This window comes from Aethina tumida, chromosome 3 (assembly GCF_024364675.1).
Source record: "Aethina tumida isolate Nest 87 chromosome 3, icAetTumi1.1, whole genome shotgun sequence".
In the NCBI taxonomy this organism is placed as follows: Eukaryota; Metazoa; Arthropoda; class Insecta; order Coleoptera; family Nitidulidae; genus Aethina; species Aethina tumida.
The window spans coordinates 19233253-19261018 of record NC_065437.1 but is presented as its reverse complement, the minus strand read 5'-3'; the positions used below and the strand labels follow the sequence as shown (position 1 = coordinate 19261018).

At 29.7% G+C, this 27766-nt stretch overlaps 2 protein-coding genes across 6 annotated transcripts in view; one reads left to right on the top strand and one right to left on the bottom strand.

Moving 5' to 3' along the window:
• Nucleotides 1-275: 275 nt before the first annotated feature.
• On the top strand, nt 276-21924 carry LOC109593861 (protein artichoke). Its single transcript, XM_020008981.2, has 7 exons — nt 276-556; nt 17080-17349; nt 17412-17675; nt 17736-17835; nt 17911-18200; nt 18549-18695; nt 18757-21924. The coding sequence occupies exons 1-7, from the start codon at nt 539-541 to the stop codon at nt 21712-21714; spliced, it is 4047 nt and encodes a 1348-aa protein (XP_019864540.2). The 5' UTR covers nt 276-538; the 3' UTR covers nt 21715-21924.
• A 336-nt stretch (nt 21925-22260) lies between these two features.
• The window catches only part of LOC109593860 (AN1-type zinc finger protein 6), a 39506-nt gene continuing 34000 nt past the window's right edge, over nt 22261-27766 (bottom strand). For 2 of the 5 annotated variants that reach the window (XM_020008978.2, XM_020008977.2), the window contains 4 exons: nt 25549-25783; nt 25204-25332; nt 24243-24429; nt 22261-24158 (listed from right to left, as the gene is read on the bottom strand). In XM_020008978.2, the coding sequence (XP_019864537.1) occupies nt 24010-24158; nt 24243-24429; nt 25204-25332; nt 25549-25647 (564 nt within the window). In that variant the 5' untranslated portion in view covers nt 25648-25783 and the 3' untranslated portion in view covers nt 22261-24009. Of the gene's footprint in view, nt 24159-24242; nt 24430-24732; nt 25172-25203; nt 25333-25548; nt 25784-25968; nt 26075-26576; nt 26674-27766 lie in introns of those variants that run through there. The other 3 variants (XM_020008980.2, XM_020008979.2, XM_020008976.2) reach the window with 3 other exon arrangements.

The window sequence follows — 27766 nt, the reverse complement described above, 5'->3', positions numbered from 1 at the left end:
CATTAGGGCGATATTTTAATTTTAATAACCATTTCGAGAAGCAAATCATATGAACTTTGACAAACGGTGAATTGCGCACCGCCGATGGGTGTAATAGTTCACGTGAACGTTACGGTGCTCTTGAAGGATACCCACAAGTCCGCGGCCTGTACGCAAGAGAAAGGTAACCCGCCGTACTTTTACCGGGCCTAGCAAAGACAATCGTGCGAAACAAGCTCCTTCTTAACCTGGTGCTCGGAGTGGTGTGGCGTATGTCGGGGAGCAGGAAAGTCATCTCGCGGATACTCAGCTTCCACTTGACAGTAGTCTCACGAAAGAAGTCTTGGGTGTCTGTGGTACATCAGCGCGTTGACAAATCTTCGACCAGCCGTGGGAGACCAGTGAAAAACGCAAGGTTACCATGCCGGACACGGTGTGAAGTATATTCGTGTTTTTGATAGCATTGACGATTGATTGTTGCGAATTCTTTTAAAAGGTGCGGGAGTGTTTATTTTGTGTATGTGTAGTATGCTGCATTAGGTCCTTTTGTATTTAGTTTATGGATTATTTAATGAAGGTAAGATTGTTGGTATTTGGGTTAAATGAAAACCTACTTATTGTTTTCACGCTATTTGCTGAGAATTTTATGTATTGGTAAAATACAATTCGAACGAGTATAAATATATTTTATGAAATGATATTCAGTATTGGAAAAATAAATTTTGAGACAATTTTACATGTATATTTTCCTTATTTGGAATTTAAATATAATTTTATATTAAATAATAAAACATAATAATTTAAGAAAAAACAGGAATAATATATTTCTTTAAATTAGTTATTATTTAATGATTATATTATTAAAAAAAGTTAGGATTGAACATCTATGTTCAGGTTTCAAAAATATATAAATACATTGTAATAAAAATCCAATTTTGTTATATCAATATAAAGAATTGGTTGTAAAAAGCATTCTTTAATTTGTTACAATAATAACACAAAATCTTATAGGAAGCACATCAGCGACTAACAGGATTAGCACAGAGTTTTTTAGGATGATTAGAAAACCTGACATATATACCTTTTTTTGGTTAAAAAATAAAATAAATTTATAAAAGCAACAAAAAATATACATAATTGAAGGTTTTTTTCACGGAATTAAATCAACAAAAAGTTAAAACGATATTTTAATTTATTTATTTAACAAAACGACAAACTTTGGTATTGTCGATTTTATTACAATATATAAAATTTGTTTTTTACAAAAAAATTTGCATTTCAAAAATTATATTTACCATAAGAAAAAGAACCTGAACATTTCGTTAGGGAAATGTCCCATTATATTATATAACTGATTCTCTTACAGAAAAATTTGAAAAAATCATAAGAATTCAAATATCTTCTTAAAAATAGTCATTAGAGAAAAGAAAAAGTCCGGATTTTTGGATTTTTATTAGGCTTATGACTAATTGATTTTGATAATTCAATATTGATTTAATATATTCCATAAATTTATCATTGTTACAAATGCTTTATCTCAACAAATTAAAAGAAAAATATCACTCGATGACACTAATGTGAACGTATTTTTTGTTGAGATGAAATTAATTCGAAACTGAACAAAATAATAATATTATTGAACAATAATTAATATTATTGTACATTTAATATTTATAAGTTATCTCGATACGTTTTAATTAGATATTCATTCATTCGTTTTGTTTGTCTCCAAGTCATACTGATATATTATTTTTAAAAACCGAATTTTATAGTATTAATCTTTAGATAAAGCAACTTCTGCCATTCTACCTAATTGTGCAGAATATTACTAGTTTTTACAATTACATGTGAGTAATTTTTTAAGAATTATTTAAATTATTGATATTAATTATACAATTAAAACTACAAATAAAACCACACAAAATTATAATAAATTATTATTGCTTGATGTATTCTTAACATTAAAGAGAAAATTCAAGGAGATAGTAAGACCATATTAACACCGAAAAGTTACCTATTTAAAACATAATCAATAGGTAACCATACACACGTGCATTGATGCTAAATTAAAACTGACTTTCCCATTAGTGAAAACGAAAAGTACACATCTTTTGAGTTTGTAAGTAAACATAAAATCATCTTAATAGTAATATACTTTAACAATAAATGTTCCTCACAATAAAAATAAATACAAGAAAACCAGATGACTGACTACAGATGTTAATTATGTCATTGAAAATTTAATTTATTTAGAAAATAATTCGCGTTGCATGCTCAAAAAATAGTGTAAAAGTGTATGGAACAAAAGGAAATCTAATTTAATTAGCTTAGTTATAATAAATATTTCTTTATTAATTATAAATATAAAAAAGATAAAAACATTTTTACAAAAATTCATGGAAAGTGGCACTGATTTCGACACGCTGGTACTTTATTATGCATCCGGGTCATTATGAACCAAAGGGAAATTTTAAAGATTCCACAAATCGTTTAACAAATTCTAGGAGGAGTATCATTAACAGTCTCTTAATATTAATCTGATAAATTTACATAGACACTTATAATGAATAGCAAGTATAAAACGAAGGTCGGACAATGCATTTTTAAAATTAATAATTAGTTTTAAACATTTTGAAGTCGTTTGTCCGGACAGTTAAGTTTGAACCGGTTATTCCACATAGCGAATATATTTTGGATTAGTCACACGAGTTAAAAACGATTGAAAACTTTTATATTTAAATGAAAAGAAATTCAAATTGTAATTAACTCTAATTCTTAGTTAACTACGGAGTTATGCAGTTCATTGCAAATTCCAAGATATCTAATAAACTGAAAGCTAGTAGACCTTTTACTCTTTACAAATGAAAAAAATCTTGTGCGTGGCTTTTCATAATTATTAGATATGGCGAGAAAGTGCAGATAATTCGAGGATTAAAAGAATATCTGAATTCTTTGAATATTTCAAATACCTGTTTCTGAAAATAAACGAGGAAATCAAACACGATTTTTATTTATGATATTTTCACATTTAGATAAATCTGTGCATAATTGCAGTTTCCTTTAATACGAATGTTTATTAATAGCTTTAACTATATTATGTGCTTTCTTTAATTAATTATAGCAATAATGAATGAATTATGTAAATTTAGTACAATTAATATGAACCATATTTAGATGTGTCTTTACTATATCCGGTGATTGAAAGATTTGTTTTCCATATTTATAAAACATTTCCTATAGTGTCAAATTAATTTAACTACAATTTGTATTATACTGTACTTAAGGTGTATTCATAATCAAGTACCAGAAAAAATTTCTTCGCCTAACTGTTCGTTGAAGTCTCCTCGACAACCTACCTATAAGTGCAATTATTAATTGTTTCAGGGTAATTTTAAATTAAAACTTTTAATTAAAGTATAAATTTCGATTATTGACCAACGTGCATCGCGGCGAACGAGTACACAATCGAGTTTTTGAGTCACGATCCACTTCGGCACTTGATCATCAACCGGCTGTAATAAACATGATGATTATATAACATTGTTTAACGAATATTTAAGGTGTACATGCGTGCTCATATTTGACCCAGATCCTCGAAATGTTAATATTCATGCGGTTGCAATGGATCAATGAATCTTGCTGGTATCCAACATTCACATTACGTGAAGAAAAATTAATCTGTCGTTTCATTCGTTTTTATTTAACCCAGTTCTGCGAATCGAATTATTTTCATGGTGTATGTTTGCACTTCTTTCCATTTATACATTTAGTATGTTAATAATATTTATATAGGTTTTTCTTACTATTTATTGGCAGCAATTATTGCATTACACATACCAATTTATCTCCAATGTGTTCCACATATTTTGGTAAATAAATATTGTTTGTTAGTTGGTAATATCAACAGATATTAAAAAGTTACTTGAAAATTGTAGGAAAAAAGAATTCTTTCATATTAAATTATCATTAATTTTCGCCATTTGTTCCACCAGAAAAAGTTCCAGCATCCCATCTTTTAAAATTTTAATCTTAGTCGCCTTATTTGAAGCCGAAAATCGAAATTGAATATTTTAATAACTATAACTAAAATATCCACTTCAGGTGAATTTTTTGGTAATATAGAAAATTTATTTTTTAAGTGGTATATACTTTTTACACTACTTCTAGATTAAGTAAAATGATAAACTGAAAAAACAATAAATTTGGCACTAGGTGAATAACCCAAAAATATTGTATATGAACATGTCTATATATCAAAAATTGATAATTGTAGCTTATATAGGCCACACTCTATAAATAAATAGAAGATGTATATCAAATAAATCATTTATAAAAAACTTCATTTTCTCTTTCCGTTTGGATCCACTCAAATGCCACAATAATGCACCACGATACAAACACCATAATATATATTTGTACCAATTCTCTTTGACCAAGATTCTTGAACACGATAAGTAATATTCATCGAATCCAATGATAATATAACAATGTTAGTGATACATATTTGCATTAAAGCATGCATACACGCCATAAAACGCAATAAACCTACTTATTTAAATAGATAACTGCAAATTTTCTCTTTATCCATTCATTGTTTTATGATCCATTAACTCAGTGGTGTAAAGAATGTGTGTTCGAGTTCAAAAATTAAATTAACTTTTTGTTTGGCAAATTACTTTCCAAATTGGCGGGCAAAACGTTATTTCATTGATATAACGGTTGAAACAACGTCAGTACGTGATCCTATATCATAATACAATTATTATCTCTAACTCAAATAGTCCAGTGCTGCTAATGAGGGTTTAGAAATAAAAATTTGCTCTAAATTTAATTGGCTTCGGGCGATTTCGGTTATTTTTTAAATGTAGATTATTCTATCACAGTGATGTAATTAAAAATGAATTAAATAGATTAGTTTAATGGTCTTAATTATACGTTTTTTCTGGTGTAATTTATATGGGAAGTAGTTTTTTAATATTTTTATTGTGCGTAAAACTAGGATTTCATTAATTCAGACTTGAACTGTGCTACTTCACACAATTTAAAATTATATTTTGAAAAGATTTAATTTTGTTTTTAATTTAATTTAGTTGTTATGCAAATATATTAAAATTTTAATCTTGGATATTTGTGAGTATTATGTTTAGGTTTTTTATGATTACAACGAAAAATTAAAATGTATAATAAATGTGGTTGAAAAATTAATTTTAAATACCTGACAGTAGTAAAAAAAGAATAGAAAATCGAAATATTTAAAGTTTCAACTGTCCCGTTCTTTATGTTGAAACCAACACTGCTAATTTATCTGTCCTAATGACCATCTATCAATATATCCTATACATAAACTAAGACAACATTTTTGACGACATAATGTAGGTCAATGCCTGGAAGGTACAGTGCTCACTTTATTTGTGAATTCAACTAGTTCTTTCGAGGTCAGGTCCATCTTGTAAGGGAATATCTTTTTGCTTTGTGTTTATAAATGATACTGTTATTAAATATTATATAGAATAATAACAGACATAATAGATTGGCAACGCTGTAGGACACCTTTCGTTTTACTTTGATCGTAAACAAAGCAGGTGTGGATAACTTTTTTTTATTTCTAAATTTCTTAAATACAGTTTTAGTTTGGAGCCTGTAAAATATATTTTGAGTAGTTTAGTGATCCATTTTTGTTTTCGTATTGAAATATTATAATAACCATTCAAATATAAAATGTAAATTGCAACTATTGTTTGTTTTCAAACAATGTAACAAATAGTATACTCGGCGCACCTTATAATCTGTATTTAGTTGAAAATATCTTTCGAGTATTTTGTGAGTTGATGCTTATCCACTTGAAGTGAAAACATTGCCATCCAATTCAATCCAACGCCCCAATTGTTTCATTAAGACATATGAATATAATATACCACACTATTAACTGTAATAAAGTATTTTCATCTACACTTTTTCATAGTAAAATGCCGTCCAAGAGAAAAAGTAATCCATACCTTTTTAAGTGATTCGACGTAGAGGTTAGGCTAACGGGACTCCACGTATGTTTACAGAAGGTAAAACAAACTGGACACACATCGCATATCTTATATTAGTCTAATCCTCATGTTAACTGTAATTACATCAAATTGCTATTCTTTACGATACTTTCGAACGCGAGTTGCTCATCAATGACCATTAAATTCGCTCTTTAAGCTAAATTGGTTACGTAAATAGGCACTTGAAAATAACTTTGATCCCATAATGATTTCGTACTTATATCAATGATTTAATAAAAAACAATCGACGTAATGTCGAAGATGTTCAGTAAGAGTTGATTATTTAATTTAATATTTTTTGTAGGTGTGATTTTATTTAATAATAATATGATTGCTATTAAACAGTTATTACATTTAATATTCATCATTGCAGACAGATAATGAGAATTGTATTGAAATTTAAAAAAATCTAATTGATATTCTCAACTGTTCAAACACTTTCTTCAGTTTCCTGCTATTCTTTCATTAATAACACAGCAAGCGTTTCACGGTAAATTTAAATTATATGTACGAGAAATGTATCCATTCAACGACGTCAAAATGCAGTTGCGTTTAAAACAAATCTCAAGGAAATTTAGACTATAATGAAAAGTACTTTCTAAGATGATTATGTACTGAGGCATTATAATTAAAAATACTTCATTATATCCCACGAAATAATAAACTAGTTTTGAAGAAGTATTTAACAAAACAGCCACAATTAAGAGAATGGACAGAAATTTCTCTTTTAATAAATGTGTTTGTGTTGTTTATTTATATAATAACAATAAAGTTATTCAGTACAATTTAAATTAAAAAATACTTTTATATTATACATAATTTATAGCATATATTTATTAAATATTTAATTAGAAAACGCTGGGTAAATAATTCCTGTAATGTATTTCAAATTAATAAAATTTCTATCATATAATTTCGTATTGCCAGAAATTACAATAATGAATAGAAAATTAAGCTTATTCACTGAGTAAATAGTAATCAAATTATTAAATTTATAATCTTTTTAAAACTCAATATGAAAAATTATTGCATTTTATTTTATAGATACTGTTAATAATTTAAATATTTTCAGTATTTATTTTTAATGAACTGTTTAAATTGTAGTTTTATACCTGTTTTAAACATATCTATTTATTGCACGATTTATTGGCAATAATTTGTTAATTTTAGGTTTATACATATATTATTACATGTATAAGTAAACAAACATTGTTTATAAATTGGTATTACTAAAAGTCACTAGAAAAATGACAAAAAAGTTCTATTCCTCAGCAGTTTAATTAAGAATTGCACAATAAACTGGCCAATTTCTGTGACATATGTAATAAAAATAAGATCTCCACATTTAATAATAAATTGGCGTGTATATATATATAATTCAGTAAAAAAACATAAATAATTTATGATAAATTCATTAAATTATAATAAATATTTTGTGTTTCAAATTTAATTTATTATATTAATTAAAAATACAAGGATAATTTAAATTACTTTCTCATAAATATTTCAAAATGTTTAACTGTCGATGCTAATTATAATTGCCGGGAGCATTAAAAAATAATGTTAACAGAAGTAACTGATTCCACTGGAACAAATTGCCACCTAGCATCAGTTTATGTTTTCCGCATCCGTGTATTTATTAACTGGCCTATATTTTGACATCAATTAGCGACGGATGTTATATATTTTTTTTTTCTTCACAACGACAAATCGGAGTTAATCTCATTTATGGTACTGGTTTCTCGGATTGTTTGGTAACATGAGAAATGCATGCGAAAGTGCGTGAATGATATTTATTGCGTTTTATGCGTACTGTGTGTTTTACATTTCATCGACCTCACCGTTACGCAGCAATAACATTTTTTAGATTTTATCAGGAATTCCAGTGAATCGAACATAATTGTTTCTACTGTTATAATTTTTCTCATGTTCATTCAACTGAATAATAGAACTTTGTTTTCATTAAGATTAATATTTATCGATTTATTTATACGTTTTTATTTGTTGAAAAAAGAATGATCTCACGTACATTTTGTTTTCATTAGTATGTAGAATAATTAAACACGGTAATTGTGACTAAAAAAATTGCCCCGATTTGTAATAAATTAGTTAATATCACGAATGGTAAGTTTGGCTTTTTTGTTTAAAAAATAATTGAAATAAACAGCTATATCCTATGACAACTTTTTGTGAACCTCAATTTTAAATGAATAAATACGGTTATTAGTTTAAATGACGTCACATTTCCAGTAAATCGAGAACTTTTTTATTTCATTTAGAATTTACAATTTAAATGGTACAAAAAACGGTATCATATCAATTTCTCACGAATTTAACCGCAGTGCAAACAAAAATGCCGGTTATAATATTAAGTATTGTATAATGAATATGAAATGCTACATTTAAATTGATTTATTTTTTAAATTTGTCATTTATTATATATCTACAATATTCTGAATAACTATATAAAATCTCTTGTAGACAAATATGGGTAAAGCAAATAAGTTTTGAAATAATTTGTACACAATGTGTATTGCACAGTTCGTTCACACACTTCCAAATTCGTCATTATTTTGTGACAGCACAAGTTGCATCATTACTTTTTATTATATTATTTCTTTATTGAATTTAAAATTAAAGTATAAGTTATAATTATTATATACATTTTCGGATATATTTCCATGTTGTTTTAAAATTTTCTCGAGTTTTTAAATATATTATAAAATTTTAGATTCAGTAGGATTTGGCATGCCAAAATCGTGAATGCCAAACCCATTTAAAGTAAATAACATATATAGACATTGTACAATAACCTTAAACGTAAACATGTTTAATATTACTCATTGGACACTCCTTTGTGCATGTGTAAATTTGAGACTGGTTATGGATTATTAAAGAATTTTTGTAATTTTTTTTTCGGTAAGATCATGATTTCATTTAAAATAATTTATATATTTATATTTAATACTATAATGTTAAAATTTTTAGACAGTTGGATTAAAGTTTTCCAACATTAATTTATATTTCCAAGCAGCCCAGTCAATTTGACATTTGAATGTGGTTTGTGGATAGGCAAGAATTTTATTTATTTGTCACGTAGTCTGTCTACCATTATCTTTAATATAAGGATCCTAAAAATTCTTCAAATATTCTCATGAGAGAATATTTTCTTAATATATCGCAATTGTTTCGAAATATAAAGGGTCATCTTAAAAGGTGAATATGTGAATTATTTTTTTGAATTTTATATAATTTTATTTATTATATTATAATTTTTAAATTATCCTTATAATCACCATTTTTATAATTTAATTAATTGTCTTAAACAACACAATCCTTGAAATTGTTCCATACAATTTCTATATAAGGTATTATAAAAGGAATAAAAAAAAATATTTAATTGTAATTTAAGAGCTAATGGAATAGACCAAAATAAATAGAAAAGATTGACAAACAAATATATAGAATTTTTCCTTTATAACATGTTTTTTAATTTGCAAAAACTATAATTTTGTAGGATGCAAATGACAATTTACTTTAAAATAGTATTTTATGGTAAAGAAGTGAAGAATTCTACAAAAATTATTTATTCTCAAAGATGGTGAAGACCTTTATTACGGTTCAAAGATTCTTGATTTTTTAGGGATATGAAGAACAAAAGAAGAAAATTTTGAAAATCCTTTGTACAAAGATGTCGAGTTTATTTAATATTGGAAGGAAGACATATTTTATATCTTTATTTTTTATTTAAATAAAATTTGACAAACAAAAATTCCAGATTTAAATTTCACAGAGTATAGTGAAACTGTGATGTTATTATAATTGGTAAAACATAATGCAAATTGAAAATGAAAACCAAACTTACTTTCATATCAATAATAATAATTATTGTAATCGATTATATTGAACATGATTGTGTAATTCAGAGTTTGAAATTGTGTACTTACCTACGATATGTAATTTGTAGAAAGCGTTTTAACACGTTCAAACAATTCAGGAATTCAATATTTAACTATTGTAGGCAATAACAAAGAATTGTGTAATACACCTTAGGGTTATATTCGTATAATTGAACGGAAAACCGAAATGCCAAGGCGAGTCGTGTTTGGTTATTCAGAGGATGACCTAGGAAATTAAATATTCGCATCATTCCATCTATGTGACCGTTATTTGATAAACACATTAGTTATTTTGCATAACTGCAAACGTTCTACATAAATCAACCGTTGAGCCAAATTGGTCGCGAACATTTCATATCTGTAATTGCCTCAATAAACAAGTGTAAATAAATAAGCGTCATAAAAATTATTATATATACTTTAACGAGATATTAAATTGAGACCGTGAACGTGTTCTAATATCGCCATGCTACTCATTTATATTCATAATTTATCTACGTGCACATCAATGGCTACAGTTAACTTGATAATTACAGTGCATTAAGTAATATACAATAGATTGCGAATAACTTTCTTGGGAGACTGTGAGAAAGTTTTTATTGCATGTGGGAAAAATAAACGAGGAGGCTTTAATATATTAATATTTTCATTTCACAAGCACTACAAAAATTGAAATGTCAGGATGATTTTAAAGTATCAATACCATTCATTAACAACAAATTGATGTAGTAGGAACATTGTACAAAATTAAAGTTACAGATGTGGAAAGATTAATTTGAAAAAGTTAATTATGGAAATAAATTATCGCTTGTGAATGTTAAACATAGTTAGTTAGGAACTTTGCCTTCATTTCTTGAAAATTTAGACTATAGTCTTATAGAGTCATGGTGTGAGTATAATCCATTTAAAGTAACTGTTAAATGAAATAAATTAGTTCAATAAATTCACTCCTCTTAAATTGGTAGGCAAGCAGAACGACCTATAATTACGGATGGTCAAAATTACCATTTTAATTATTAACCGCTACGGTGAGTGTGGTTCAATTTATATTATTAAATATTACGCCATTATTTCATTTATTTGGATGCTGATAAGCAGGAAATACATGTATTTTAAAAATAGTTATTAAGGTAAAGAAAAACAGCAAAGTGTAATTTTTAATTTAAGTTAATAACAAGAATGGCAATTACAATCTGCAGTTAGATGGGTAGTTGTGCAATAACATCGGGCGAAAAAAATGCATTTGACTTGCAGTTAATCGTGAGCATCCGGACGTGTTAATACAAATTAGTAGTTGCATGCTACAGTAAACATAAGATGTTGGTGAACTTGGCAATTAAAACACTTTGCATATTAAAATGGAAAAGAACCAACCATTTTTATAACGTAAAAATAATTTATATTTTTAACATTAGACTTTAGAATAAAATTACTTTCTTTAAATTTTAAGTCACAAAATAGTTACTATTATAATTAGTAGTTTTCTACAGGTAAATTCATGCATAAAACGTCTGGACTGGTGGATGAGGATAACTTCTCATTTAACAGGTTGTGTTTAAAGATTTGGAAATTATTAATTCTTAGGAGATACTGAAAAATTTTTTCGTTGGTACAGGTTTCTGGACGAATATATAATGTAAGAAAAATAGCATTGGTAGAAAAAGCATAAAATGCATTCAAAGACACGGTACGTCTTACGAAGTGGATAATTTCAAATATCAGAATATGCATTAACACAAAAATTATAAAATATAAAATTTATTCATATAAATAATGAACCAAAAAAGTAAATTACTTTTTCCTAAAAGTTATGTAAAAATGTATAAGTTTACAAATACAGTGTTCGCATGAATCAGATGTGAATCATACGAAACAACAAATATAATGATTGTTCTTAACATCAAACACATGTGGCCCTAGTAAAATGTCTAAGCAATATCTAAAGACGCTTCTACCATTTCGTTTAACCCATATCCCATCATCCACAACTGATCATGACACATCACGTTCTTCAATACCATTACAATAACCCAATTCTCTTTAATTCGCCATATGCTTTAATCCATTTTTTTCCATCACGCCATTTACACATATGCGTTTTCAACCAATATAATTGGTTTTGTTGCGGGATTGTTTGTTTTAGATATTCTTATTTGGACGCTAATAAGCGATTCTATTAGCATCGACGAAGAACCTGAATAATAAATTAATGCAATGTCTGTATAAGGATAAAATATTGAATGGAATCACATTTGTAGATTGCCTAGGGGGCTGGCATATCTACGGTCACTCACCTAACATTCCGATCTAGTATCTATAACTTGCAATTCAAATTATCCTGTTTTAAGAAAATAATAATATAAGAACTAATCAATTTTACCGTTAGAAAAATTAATGGGATTGTATGTTTACTTTAAAATCTTTAAATTGTTCTCCTGCCCCTGGTAGTGTAGTAGTTCGTTTATTATCACATTAAACACACTAACCGTATAATTTAAAATAAAAAGTACCTTAACACGTAAATAGTTACTTTCAACTGTCTAGATATAATAAAATGTCTTGTACTGCACTCACCGCATGCAACAATTTCTGTCACAAATATTAAAACTGCAAGTACCGTGCGAATTGGCCTTACGAAAAGTGTGTCAGTGAGAACAAAGCCAATTACGTTATTAACTCAATAAGAAGACACCGCCGAAAAGTTTACTGTTACATAAAAACAGTTTTTTTTTATTTTAAAGTGGTCATTATGTGCGGTCTATAAGTGTGACAGAAATGTCCTAAACAAATGCATTATTCTATTTCGATGGATTTTACACGTTTCCCGATAAGGCAATTTGTGTGTTGAGTGTCGTTACTTTGTTCGTTAACTTTCTATTTAATTGATAATTGTATGCGAATTTTACATAGTTCTACCAATTATTCTGGTTTATTGTCGCCAACCTGCCATTTTTGTTCGTCGCGATTTCCCACAAGATAAAATTACGGCTAAGCCAAGCTAATTCGAAAATGATAAATTTCGGACAGGATTTCTGTATCACTTGGCATTTAGAATTTCTTCGTTTGATCACGCCCTTGATTTCATTACTTGTTCATTATAATAACCGGATTTGTTTGTAATTTTTTTAGTAATTATTTATTAATTATACATGCAATAATACGACTGTAATTAATGCTGAAAATTTCATTAACAAAATACTAAATGAGTTTTGCCTATTTATAATTTATAAATTATTTTTAATAGATTGATTCCTAAGTTAAGTCATGTTCATTTTGTGGCCATATGCGTAAATAATTAATATGTCATATTAATAATCAAAACAAATGTTAGAAAGTCCAGTTATTAATTTAATTGTTATTTTTAATAGCATCAGAGTGTGTTGTTCCTTAAAATATGTCAATCATTAAAAGTTCAATCAGTTTTGTTCTTGCACAATAGTGTCAGAAAAGCTATTGGTGCATTTCTCATGAAACATACAGTTGTATGTTAAAAATTAAAATATTGTACTGAAATATTATCAAAAAGACAGTAAAATTAAATTTCTAATAAAATTTTTAATGCAACTTACAAACATCCTTAGTACACTTCTTTGTCTCTTCTTCATGTGAATAATCCTGATCATATGTAATTATATTACATTCTGCTAGAGAAAGTAAAATATATAATTACATAATAAAATATGAATTTCTCATTGTCATTAATAGATGCAGCACATTGTAAACAATGTGACAATTTTTTTTCGCTTAAAGTAGTTCAATGGTTATACAATTATTACATATACCAGTGTAGGATTATTTTGTGGGTCGATTTACCTTGAGATACCATTCCCGAATTTAAATTTTCAATGCAATTATTCCATTATTCAAAGTAAATGTTGACTTTTCCCGATGTTTATGTAATTTTCTTGTTGTTTATTTTATGTTTAATACTATTAGATAATGTAAATTGTAACGTAATTTATTAATAATTTATGATTTATAGGTGTACGAAATACAAATACACATTTTTGCAATGGTTTATTAAAATAATTAATACACTAAAACATGAAATAGAAATCGTATAATTTAAGTTAAATAACCAGAAAACAAAAATAATTAATTTAACTTTGCTATTCTATTATCTTTTATAAATTTCATTTTTTCACTTTTTAAATACATCAAGCAAAAATATTTAATAATATGTTTTCTATTACATGTACCACATACAGTATTGGCCATAATTATAGCATCTTAAAATATATTAAAAATATGAGCTATACTACTTGAATTAGATGCTAGTACCTATAATGTCTATCTAATTCTTTAAAAATTGCTTATTTTTTTATTTTTCACTATTGGCCGAAGCAAAACAGTAAAAATATTATTACTACTAAATAAGACAATTTAATGAAACCTGCCAAACTGCCGGGCCATGAAAAATTTTGTCCGAAACCGAGTTCGAAAATCTTGAAACTTGGTATGACGATAATTGAAATGACAAAAAAGTCCAATTGTATCATCAATTGAAATTAAAGCTAACCTGGAGAAAATAAGACTTGTTGAAATTATTTCAAGGACTGTGAGAAAAAGGTCAGTGGATGGGACTTCGTTTGAACCCAAACTTACAAGAAAAACTTTCGTTACTACAAAAATGTGAAACTCAATTTTGTGGATCAACACTTTCTGTTGTTGACTAAATTTATTTTATAAAACAATGATGGTGATATTATTACATGTTAAACATGGACAAGGGGTGGTTCATTTCTTCTATACAAGGTTATATTAACCAACAATTTGCTTCCAGACTTTGAAGAAATGATACTCTTAATAAACGTGTTTCAACATGAAAACGATTCCAAACACAAATCCGAAATTGTGTCCAATTGATTAAACGACCAAACTTCGATCTTCCCTGTCCTAAACTCCAAATATTAACCTTATAGGAAACATGAATTACAAGAAGTTTGTGGTGTATTCGAAAAATGGTCGTGTCTGTGTCACGGAGGCCAAAACAAAGTTAAATAACACAGATTTAAACATCAAAAAACTCCTTCAAATTTAAAGTCACTCTATTTATGTCCAGCTTAATTCAGAAAATATATATAACATTTTATAGGATATGAATATGGTAGTTTTTATAATACTCTATGGATGAACAATATTAGAATAATATTATTTTAACAGTTCACTTTAAATAAAAGATTTATTGCTAAGATACTTAATATGTTAAACATTCTATCGTAATAATAACCAGTTCTGTAAATACAAATATAAATGAATATTAGAAATTGTTGTCAGTTGATTTATGCCCATAAAAATCTTTCCCAGTCCATTTTACTTAATTACAGTCAATATCATCAATTCCGGGTTTTTGTTCGTAAATGGTTCCCGTAATGTCACGTGATAATTATTTACTTTAAAACCGATAAAACGCGTACTTATAAAATAAGGCAAGTGAAGTATCCAATATCTTGTTACTACTTTCTAAAGGAAATTCCAATGAAGCAACATTTTTTGCCTTATTTATAAAGAACCACCAAGCGACATCACTTGTTGCAATTGCACTCTGTATAATAGTTAACAGTTATAGGTTTTAAGTTAGAAGCTAGGCTACTAGCTACAGTAATTCACAAAAGAAACTACAGACGGCAATCACTGTAAATTTATTAAAATGTTAATCATTCGGAGATTCTATCAATTTTTAAGAAATATATAAAAAATTCCTCACTTGCATTTTTTATTATAATAAATTTGTTTTAAAACCACATACATTTTAAATTGCTTTGTTAACAACAATATGTTCGAAAAATATTTGAATTATTATTAGTTTTTATAAAATTTCATTCATATTATTGTTAATTAAGTTGAGTTCCAGTATATTATTATTGTTAATGTATTGTTATAAAGTCAACAGAACCCAGATTTTCTTATTATTTTTTTATTAACCAAAAATATATAAATTAATAGGTATATTATATTATTTTTTAGGTAATCTCGTCTTAAATAAATTGTGTGCCATTATGTTAGATTCACAATTTCAATTATTTAATATTTCCGAGTAATAAATACCATTATAAATATTATTTTAAAACAGTTTTACATCTTAAGAACGAATCAATATTAATCGAATACGAGTTTGAAATACAGACAAAAAATAAAATTAAGTTAATTTTAAATATCTAAACATCATTAGTTGAACAACATAGCAAATGGTTGTGTTCTTTAACTGCATAGTAGATAAATACCAGCAGTTGCTCAACAAAAGCAATGTAATCTAATTAATTGATGAACGCTCCTTTATAAAAGGTCGCAGTGTCCGAGATTGTGGTTTACTATCACATCCATCTTTGTACCACCAAATTGTGCAATCCGCAGTAACGAGAATAGACATTGAATTAATCCTTGCCTCGCTTAAATGTTTGTTAATTCATTTCTTAAAAGATACACAGATTAATTAATTTGCAGATGTATAATTCAAACGATTGAATTTCATACGAGTCAATGATTTGCCTATCTTTAAATACACTCTGATAGATGGTAATTGAACTTGATACAAACACTTTAGTAATTAGATTGGAAACGATTTTAAGATTTCAGATACAAATTAGTTTATTTGACTCGTAAAGATCTTAAGATGATTTGTGTCAGAGAAGTGTAAAATAAAAAAAAAATGTTACTTTTTTCTTGAAAAGTGTACTAATTTTGCTTCCTAAAGTGTTACAATAATAATTAATTTTTCATTTGCATATTAAAAATGTAATAATCAATTCGTAAAATCTCCCATAATAAATTATTAAAACGATTTCTTTTACGCAGTATTAACTATTAGGAATCGCCTGTCATTACTAATACCCATTCTCTGATAGGATTTCAAGTGAAAACACCAATTTCGTTTTGATAGACAACCAAGACGGTATATCAAATGCTAATTAGTTGAGAAATACCATATTCATAGGATGAATTGAATGGAACGTAAAAGTGATAACATCGTACTTCGGCTTTAATGAAATCTCACATTGAAGTGCTGTATTAAAAAATCGAACAGATGTCTTAAGATTTGAACCACTTAATTACTTGGATTATATGAATCATAATTTGAGTGATGTAACTATTTGATTTAATCCCTTACTTTAATCTAATTATTGAGGATACATTAATTAATTACTTAATTTATCTCTTTTCAGATGGACTGGACATTTTTAGTTGCCATATTATTGTATATAAGTAGAATAGACTGTTTGGAATTTCAACCATGTTCAGAAATATCGCGAGATCTGTGGTTTCCTTGTGAATGTGCTTTGGGGCCAATAGAAGCCGAACTTGATGGTAATCCCGCGATATACATGAACTGTGACAAAGTTGTATTTCCTGGAGATTTGCCGCAATTACCTTATGGTGCCCCCATAGTCTCGTTCAGTCAACGGTGGGCTGGTCATCAGTCTCTTCCCACACAGGTATGGCAAGATCATAATTAATTAAATATTAATTTATTTTTATGATAAATCGTATATTTAAGGTATTTTCAACATCAAGCCTTCCGCTGAGGAGCATTGACTTATCGGGCAACTCACTGAGACGACTTACAGAAAGATTACTACTAGGTCTTCAGTCTACTTTGGTAGAACTAAAATTGGCTGATAACCTATTGGGGGACACCCTTAATCCAATATTCTCAAGCAGCGAATTCCATGGATTAACTCATTTACAATTGTTGGACCTGAGTGGTAACCAAATTAAGGCAATGGAAGAAGGCATTCTGGAAGGATGTAAAAATTTGAAAGTAGATTTAACTAATATAAATAATTTAATACATAATTACTAATTTCTTAAATAATTGTAGGAACTGTACTTAGACAGAAATAGTATGTATTATATACCCAGTTCATCTTTAAATGGGCCTGCATCACTCAGAATATTATCTTTAAGGAACAATAGAATAGGTTAGCACTTATAACAGTTAATACATCTCAATTTCAATAAGTTTCTTCGTGATAACTTAACATTATTATTTTTAGATGTGATCAAATCAGAGGCTTTTGTTGCACAACCAAATTTAGAGGCAATCGACCTACAAAATAACATTATAGCGGGGATCGAAGGCGGTGCATTCAATGGTCTGGACAACCTAAGAAGACTGAATATTGCCCATAACCGATTATCGAGATTCAACAGTGACGTTTTCCAAGGAGCAGATAACGTACAAGCATTGGACTTATCCGAAAACTTCATCGTTGAATTTCCAACGATTGCCCTTAAGGCTTTCTCTAATTTGAGATATTTAAACTTGTCATCTAATTTAATTCAGGTACGTATGTTATAATATTTCATAATTCACGTTTCAGTATTTACCAGGAAATGTTTGATTTTAATCAGTACACATTAGCATATATAGGTAAAGTTAACAGCATTCCTATTTAACACATTTAATACTCATTTAGCTCCAAATTAGTCATTAAAAAGTATATTAGTTCTCGTTTTCTAAATGCAGGTCATGACTACCGACGAAGCATTGTTTTGTAGGCGTCTAATTAACTTGTACATACAATGAACACCTTTACAAAACAAATTAATTAACGTAACTGTTATAAAAACATATTTGAGTTACGCAACCTCAAAACCTAAACACATTTAAAAATCATATTTTTTATTGCAGAGCATGGATAACAACGATCTACTTGCCCTTTCTACTTTATATCAACTCAATCTCAGCAGAAATAATTTGGCGAACATATCTCCCGGAACATTTTTGGGCCTGAAACAATTACGTCGACTTGACATTAGCGTTAACTCTTTAAGAACAGTTAGTTTTATATAAAAAAAAAACATCTTCTGAACTTTTATCTAAATCTTTTTTCTTCCAGATTGAAGACGATGCTTTTGAAGGCTTGGATAACTTGGAGTATCTTAATTTGAAAGACAATAACATTCTACTAATTCCTGCTTCAGCCTTAGGGCGTCTTCCAAAACTGGCTTCGTTGCAACTAGACTATAACAGAGTGGCAGCACTTTCTGGTGACATATTTAGATCAATTGCAGAAAAAGTCACAAAACTTATTCTTTCCAAAAACGTCGTACGTGAATTACCTGCTGCGTCTTTCCAATATTTCCAACATCTTGAGTATTTGGATCTTACCAGAAACTTATTAGCAGTGCTCAACACCGACGCCTTCTCTGGACTTGAGACTACACTTACTCATTTATATCTATCTGAAAACAGAATTGGAAGTATCGCTGGCCCACCGTTGGCTTTGATGAAATTAAGCGTATTGGATTTGAGTGAAAATCAGTTAACTGAGCTATCCAGAAACGCATTCACTGCCCTACCGGAATTAAAATACCTCAATTTGAGCCATAATGCTCATTTGATAAATCTTCCCTCGAACATTTTCCACAAACTGACTTCATTGAAAGTTATAGATTTGAGTTATACTGGCCTGAAAACATTGCCAGCTGATTTGTTGTCTAAATCAACCAGTATTCAGTCTATTTATTGTTCTAATAATGGAATCACTGAAATATCTGACGGAGTTTTCTCGAACTTGCTAAACTTGACTACTGTCGATTTGTCATATAACTCCATAAACAATATTCGCCCAAGTGCCTTTGTTAATGTTATGAATATAAGAAAATTGATTTTAAAAGGTAACCAACTCAATTCATTCAAAGGAGAATTCTTTAACACTGGAACTAGTTTAGAATTTCTAGATATATCAGACAATCAACTAAGTTATCTGTTCCCATCTTCGTTTAGGATACATCCTAGATTAAAAGAAATACGGGCAGCTAATAATAAATTTAATTTCTTCCCCGCTGAACTTATTGCCACTTTGCAATTTTTAAATTTCGTTGATTTATCTGGGAATGAACTTAAAACTGTTGATGAGTTAGATTTCGCTAGATTACCCAGATTGCGAACTCTCCTTTTGGCTAATAATAATTTAGAGTATGTAAGCGAGATGGCCTTCCATAATTCGACACAATTACAAGTATTGGATTTAAGCTATAACAAGTTGGATAGATTAGGAGAGAGAACTTTTGAAGGATTGGTGCGACTGGAACTGTTAAACTTGGAAGGAAACTTATTAAACGACTTGCCGGAAACTATTTTCGAAAGGGCGCGAATTCAAATGCTAGAAAATATCAATCTGGCCAAAAATTTATTCGAAGTGGCTCCATTAAAATCTTTACAAAGGCAATACTTTTTCGTATCTTCCGTTGATTTATCCCATAATAAATTGAAAGATATTCCAGCTGACGATAGTATCATGGTGAATATAAAAAACTTGGACTTATCTTTTAATCCTTTATCGCCAGAAGCAGTTACGAATGTTTTGGGAGAACCAAAAACTGTTAGAGAATTAAATCTCGCAGGTACTGGAATTACTGAGGTAGCAAACTTAGAAACACCTTTCTTGAACTACTTAAATCTGTCATATAATAATATTAGCATGTTAGATGAAAAAGTATTTGAAAGAACTACATTATTGGAAACACTGGATCTGTCAAATAATGAGATTTCAGATATATCTAACTATTCAAAAATATGGGATATGCTTCACAACCTGCAAACGTTAAACTTGTCGGTTAATCCAATAATAACTATATCTCAAAGCGATTTGGAAGGTTTGGACTCGTTAAGGCATTTAAGTATACACACATTGAATCAATGTGAAAGGATTGAAAAGAATGCATTTAAATCAGTACCCAGCCTTTCTGTGTTAGAAGCATACGATTATCCCAAACTTGGTTATTTAGATGTACAAGGTTTACTTCAAAATGTGCCCACATTGGAACAAATAAATATTGAAACAAAAGATGCTGCTATTGGAAGTGACCAGTTACAATCTGTATTACACCCGAGGTTAAATGAATTAGGAATCCGAGGCGAACGTTTAAGGAGCATATCATCTGGCGCTTTGTCTGGAATAAAATGTGGAAGCATCACAATTAGGCTGAGGAATACCTCGTTGACATCTTTGCCGCCAGCTTTATTCTTTTCTGTACCACGATCCTCCAAAATTATCTTGGACGTTACTGGAAGTGAGTTGACCACATTAAGCGCACAAGTCTTGGCCACCTTAGAAGACCGTAGAGGCGACTTACGTATAGTAGGTTTGGAATCCAACCCCGTAATATGTGATTGCAGTGCTAGAGCACTCAGGAGGTGGTTACCCTCACACATGACGACAATTCGTTGCTCCGGTCCTGAACATCTGGTTGGAAAACTGTTAGTAGAAATTGGGGATGACGAACTAACATGTGACCCAAGGAAAATTACCACAGCAACTTCAACGCAGTCAACCTCTATTTACACTAGAGTCACAAGACCACAAACTAAAATGACCGAACCTGAAATTATTTGGTCTCTGCCAGCAACAGAAAAAACAAAAGTCAACAACAAGAAACCGATAACAGGGCAAACGACACTTAACAACGACGATACTTTGATAATTGGCATAGTGGGTGGTGTAGTTGCTTTCATAGCAATTCTAATAATAATTATATGCATAATTCGTTTACGGATGACAAGTAACCAATATAGAGGAGGACCATTGGCTAATGGGACACCAGTTTTGGGTCCACCAGTAATGGGACCTGGAAGTAGTTGTGCGTGCAGTGTAAAAGGCGCACCTCCAGTTTATGCGGCCTACGCAGCTCCCGGATATGCCGCGACGCTACCTCACAAATTACAGAACGTTTCGGTTGCTCCAACCATGAGACCTTCGAATTATTCCACAATGGGCAGAGTCCCATATTATCAGGGCAATGGTCAGCCGTATTTCATTGCGTTCCCGTCAGATGAGAAAATTTATCGGTAGCCTATAACTTATCACGCCATAGGATACGTTAGCAATACATTAATTTAAGATTAAAGTGTGGACAGCTCTATCGTAACGTTTTTGTATGTATACAACTTTACATGATGTTAATTAATGGAAATAACATCCTGTACAAATGTGTATTTTATTAATTTTGTTGAAAAGATTTATATATTTAATAAATATTTTATTTATATTACAAAATTGTTGATTTATTTTTAAAACGAAATTATAACCTTTCTTGTTGTATTCAACATAAAAAAGCCCATTCCACAACAATATTAATAGTGAGTAATGTAATAAAAACTTATTTTTAATTTTTTTTTACTGTTTCATAAATTTTGGAATTTATTTTCTATCAGTTTCTAAAATTAAATTGTTTTGAAAACAGTATAAATGACGGGGATGCTAAATTTAAACTCTATTAAATCAAGTTTCATCAAATTGTTTCAATATAATTAAAATAAAATTTTTAAAATAAATTTCCAATAAAAGATTTCAACGTAACTTACAAATTTGAGGAGAATATATGAAATTAAACACAACTTTATTCTCATAATAGATTTATTAGACATTGCCACACACATGGCGTTACTTATAAGTAATAATTATAATAATATGTAAACAGTTTGTATCTGATCAACTGATAGTTAATTTATTTAGAAAAATAAACACAAAGTTCAAGTCTATGTAGATGATAGGTTTCTTTCAATCTTTTTGAGTTCCAACTATTTACAAGTCAATTGGTGGTAGTGAGTGTACAACTAACCATCTGATTAAATACAAACCACATGTCTAACAATTAGTCCATCACTGAAGACAACAGTCAGTTGCAGACTACTTCTGTTTTAGTTTAATTTACAATTATTTTAATATATTTACAATTTATAGTAAATTATGTAACAAACAAATGCGTAAACTAATTTCTATACAATAATGTTCCAAAGTTTTTTAATTCTGTTCATATTTTATACAATAAGATACAAACTTTAGCAAGTCAATTGTTTGTTAAATTATTTACTTGAGGCTTCAAAAAATAATATATACAATAAAAACAACGTTACCTGAACAGTTTTAGTCTGATATTATGTTCTATATAAAATATAGTTCTTATTTGGTGTCAGAATAAATGTAAATTAAAACAAAGCAGAGTTAAATGCAACCAACAATTAGATTAATACGTGACAAAAACCGCAAGAAAATTTGTTTATCATCTGAATTCCAACAATATATAACAATAAATGAACTAGTGTCCCTTTTAACATTGAAAGAAAAATATGTACAAATCTCGAAAATAAAACTTAAAAGACGATTTCAGATGAACATTTTTTAGACCATACAGTATATGATGAATATATTTGTGGAATTGTATCTACATAGTATATTTATGGAAAGATAATTTCAAATTCTAATAACATTGAAAAGCTCAATAACAAACTGTTAAAATTGTAGTGAAATCAAAAACAAATTTACAAGTATAAGCAAGTGTTTTTTTTTGTAGTTACAGTGTTAACACATTGTCAAACGGAAGAAACAAAGGCCAAAATAATACAATCACATGACAACCAATTGGTGTAAATATTGAACAAAGCCAACTTTCTTCCCCTTGGCAAGTTGAACACGCTTAATCTAATGCACAAAATCAACACTCCCGATTTTTTCAATCCTACGCACTTACATGACGACACTAATGTTGTTACTCTTCCTTTGTGTTGGCAACATTTAAAACAAAACATCAAGAACTCCACTTTTCCTTCCCAGTATAAAGTCCATATTATATCACTATATATATTTGCACAATATGTATAATAAATTGCTCAAAAAATCAAAAAAAAAAGAACTAATTTAACCTGTTTCCATAAAATTTACTATCCAACGATGAGCAAACCACGGTATGGTATGAACAAAAAAATCTTCAAAGAAATGTCTGTAAAGCAATGTCAGCATGTTTCGCACATTCGTTGAATAATAATTTGTCTAGTTGATAGTAGTACTGCGAGAAGCAGAGAATAGACCAGCTTACTGTAACTCATAGTTAATTGACTATATACACATCAACAAAATGAAAAGCTAAAATGACATATACCTATAATTTTATTTATTAATTGAAAGTAAAACTAAATAATTTGAGTGGGCAATTTCAATAGTAAAGTATATGTGCCGTTTGGTACAAACCAAATAGGCGATGGGAAAAATAAATCACTTGTCTTTTACACTAGATTAGCACCCAGCAAAAATTAAGTGTCCACACATCACTTGCAGGCAGGTGCTTGAATGGCACTCGAGTGGCGGGGTTCATATCTTCTGAATCTTCTCTCCGACCACCACGGGATTGTTACGCCTGATCTCCTGAGCACCCATCTCCCGATAATTGAAGCTACAGTCGTGTTTGTCGCTGTACCGATGTACTGCGCAAAAGAGCCCTCCGCAACGGCACTCAAATCCTGGTGAAAAAAAAAAATATTATTTCAAAACATGTCCTCATATAAATTATTTTGTTTTGATTCGTTGAATGGGATAATACTGACCTGTCAGTCCGACCTTCTTGCGGCAGGTAGCACAGCGGTTCTTTTTCTTTTTGGCATCCTTGTCGGAATCCTTGTCCTCGGCGCCAGCGTCTGGTTCCGCTGCTGCTGCGGCCGCCGCCGCTGCCACCTCTTCCGTACTATTCGAGGACTGCGCTGCCTGAACGGGGGCGGGACATTCCTCGGAGGCCTATAAAAATAACAATTTAAACATGTACGAAAGGAGAACTAAATTATTTAAAATAATAGCAGTTAATGCGTCGACGAAAGTAGGTCAAACAAAAGTGCCAATTAGGGGACTAATTATTTTTAACCCGCACAGCGTCATTCAACAAGTGCTAATTTCACTTTCCTATTAGGTCACGATGAACCTTGTTTCAGATATCATTTCGCTTACGATATAGACTTGATTATAACGAAAATATTTCATAATGCAAAACAAGGTTAATTTAAATTAAAACGTATCCCAGTCTTTAATTTTTAAATTTTTAACCTGTTGCACATTCGTTGGTTCAGTGACTACAAGACTGTTGCCGGAGATAGAAGGTACTGTCACACTCTCAGCTACCTCCATGGCACCACTTCTCATGAATATATGATTGCTAGATATACTACGTTTACTGCGAATTTTGTGGTTGCTTGAAATACTGTGTCTGCTCGTGATGCTGTGCTGGCTGGCACCACCGGGGGCCGCATGTTCCTCACTCTCAACGCTAGTCGACGAGTCCCCTCCTTTCGGCAAATGATTTTTTGACATTCTAAATGTTACACAATTAAATAAACGAGCACGTCATTGTTGGTGGTGAGTTGTGTGGCCGCCTCGTGTTTAAAGAGGAGCCTCTAGGGCTGATTTTTTCTCTTAACACTTGTCGACGAACCCCCTTTCGGCGGGCAGTCTTTTTGACATACTGACATATACGTCAGTCCAGTCGACACTGTCGATTTTTTTGTATAGTTTACTAACCTCATTGGGAAGATCGGTGACGTTAGAGGATGGAAGGCGGCTAATGGTGGGGTGGGCAGTTGCTGTGTCTCTAAGTGCGCTTAGACTTGTAGGGGTGGTGGGTAATTGTTGTTTCTTCTTGAGTGCCTCCTAAAACAACAAATAATTTAAATATTAACAGACAAAATTTAATTTTCAACAGTAATGGGACCTGGAAGTAGTTATGCCTGCAGTGTAAAGGGGCGCCACATTTAATAATTTAAATATTAACAGACAAAATTTAATTTTCATTCACTCATAAACTAGGATTATTAAAATTATAAATTCTTGTTTAATTAAAATTTACTTGAATTTTTATGTTCTTACCTTGTAACATAGTGAACAGAGTCCATCGGTGGCCGGACTGCCGTAGAAGCCGCAGCCTGATCTGCACAGCGCCTGCATCTGATTCGACTCACGCTCCATAGCGCTTCCTTCGTGACGAACGACGACGACACGAACACCGACGCCGCTGATGCGGGACGCACTTATGTGAAGGTGCTTGAATTGATCGGGAGTTTGAACGACACTGTCACAAAATGCTGAGGGGCCACGAGCTTCTCTGGAAAGAGATCCTATGAATTAGTACCACTGTGAAATACCGGTAAGCAGTTTGTAATGTACAGGCAAAACTTCTGTACTGCCCTGTGCCAAAAATGTTGTATAAAGTTTGTTAAATGTTGCTACATTTAATGACAAATGTCATTTAAAATGTGCGACATTATAAAATGACTATTTCCAAATTACCATAAAATGCCCAAAATGCTTTGGAGATTTATTAACCAATACACTTAATAATTTAGTTAGCGACTGCATAAAATGATAAAACTCATTACGTATAACGTTACTAGATACAAATTAAATTTCAGAAAATATTCTCGTAATCTATTATAAACGATTTTGTTACCAAGTGATGAAAAGTAGTATGTGATTTGCAATATATACACAATATATTATAGTGTTTTTATATCTAAAATAATGATATTATTTACCATTAATTAAGTTTAATACGTATATATTAATTAATAAATTAATTTGTGCGAAACTTATATTGCTTGGCATTTAATCGAGAACAATGTTATTCTTGAAATCAATGATCCATATATAGATTTAGAAACTTACATCTATTTAAATTTTTTAAATTGTTGTTTCCTGACTGTCGTCAACCGCATATCTTTTTCATCCTTGACGTAGGATTGATTACACGGATATTTCCAAGGCGGCAGTTATTTACAAACTTATTAATAGACAGCGATAGTTTGTCATAGGAAAAAACAACCACGTGCTGCTTTAACAGATAGTGTCGTTAACCCCCTCGGAGTATCATATTAAAGGATCAACAATATTATACGTACATTTAAGATGAGGACAATGGTAATGGGCATTCACGTTTTCATTAACAGCTGATTTTGCTTTTTTAAAATATAATCTTCCTTCATTTTATTTTTTATTTTATAATTGACAATGTCAAATATTTACAATCTATTATCAGATAAAAATCATAATCATATTTGCAAAACATTAAATACATCACGAAACGAAATTAATTAACTTATATTCCGTAAATGAAAATTAATATGTTCAGGTTGAGATTTTTTTTGTAATATTAATGTTTCCTGTTTATTGCTTTATATTGGTTTGGAATTTCCTGTAAATCATTTCGTTGTCTCACGTATCTGTTCATTATTCACAAAATAATGATAGAAGATAAATAATAAATAAATGAAATTCTTTAAATCACGTTTTTATTTCATACAAAGATAGGTTGAAGTTTGTAATTCATAATTTATATAATTATATATAATAATTTATCACACAGGTGAGATTTGGATGTAACTGGCTCTGACAACATGCTTTCTTAGCAAAACTGTTTTAACCAGGATTCCTAAATCGATTGCGACCTTGACCTGTTCTCTGACTTGTGCTTAGGACTTTTCATTCCGCAAATACATCTCCAGAAAATTGCATAATTTAATATTCATAGTGTCTGCAATATGGGGGTCATTTAACATATGTTTGTTATTAAATTGTTGAGAGAAAGTGGTATATTGTGTTTCTGATTGGTTATCTACCCGTTAAATCAAATTTCAGATCGATAATTATGAGAAAATTTGTTAAACTTTACATAACTTGAATCTAGTTTATTTTATAAGCTATATAAAAAAGTTTTATATTTCGCTCCCGCTTATTTTCAACCTCTTGAAGCAGACGGCAAATTATTTTTATTCATACTCATTTTGTATGTGAATAAAAAGGGAGAGAATTTTTGTTAGTGTTGAGAAAATGTGGCTCAATTAAAAATAAAACCGATTAGTTGTCAAAATCACATGATTGTCAACAATTCTAACCAACAAGAATTTAATGGCTCTCAAAAAAATTAAAGAGTTGTCAGCAGTACCAAAACAACTCAAAAATTTTATAAGGCTCCAAAAGCTTTTAATAACATTAGAAGTTTTATTGAATTTTTCTTCTTACCAATAAAAATTCTATTTCCTCTATTTATAACTCAATTTTAATAAATACTCAAAAAATGGACAATAAAAAG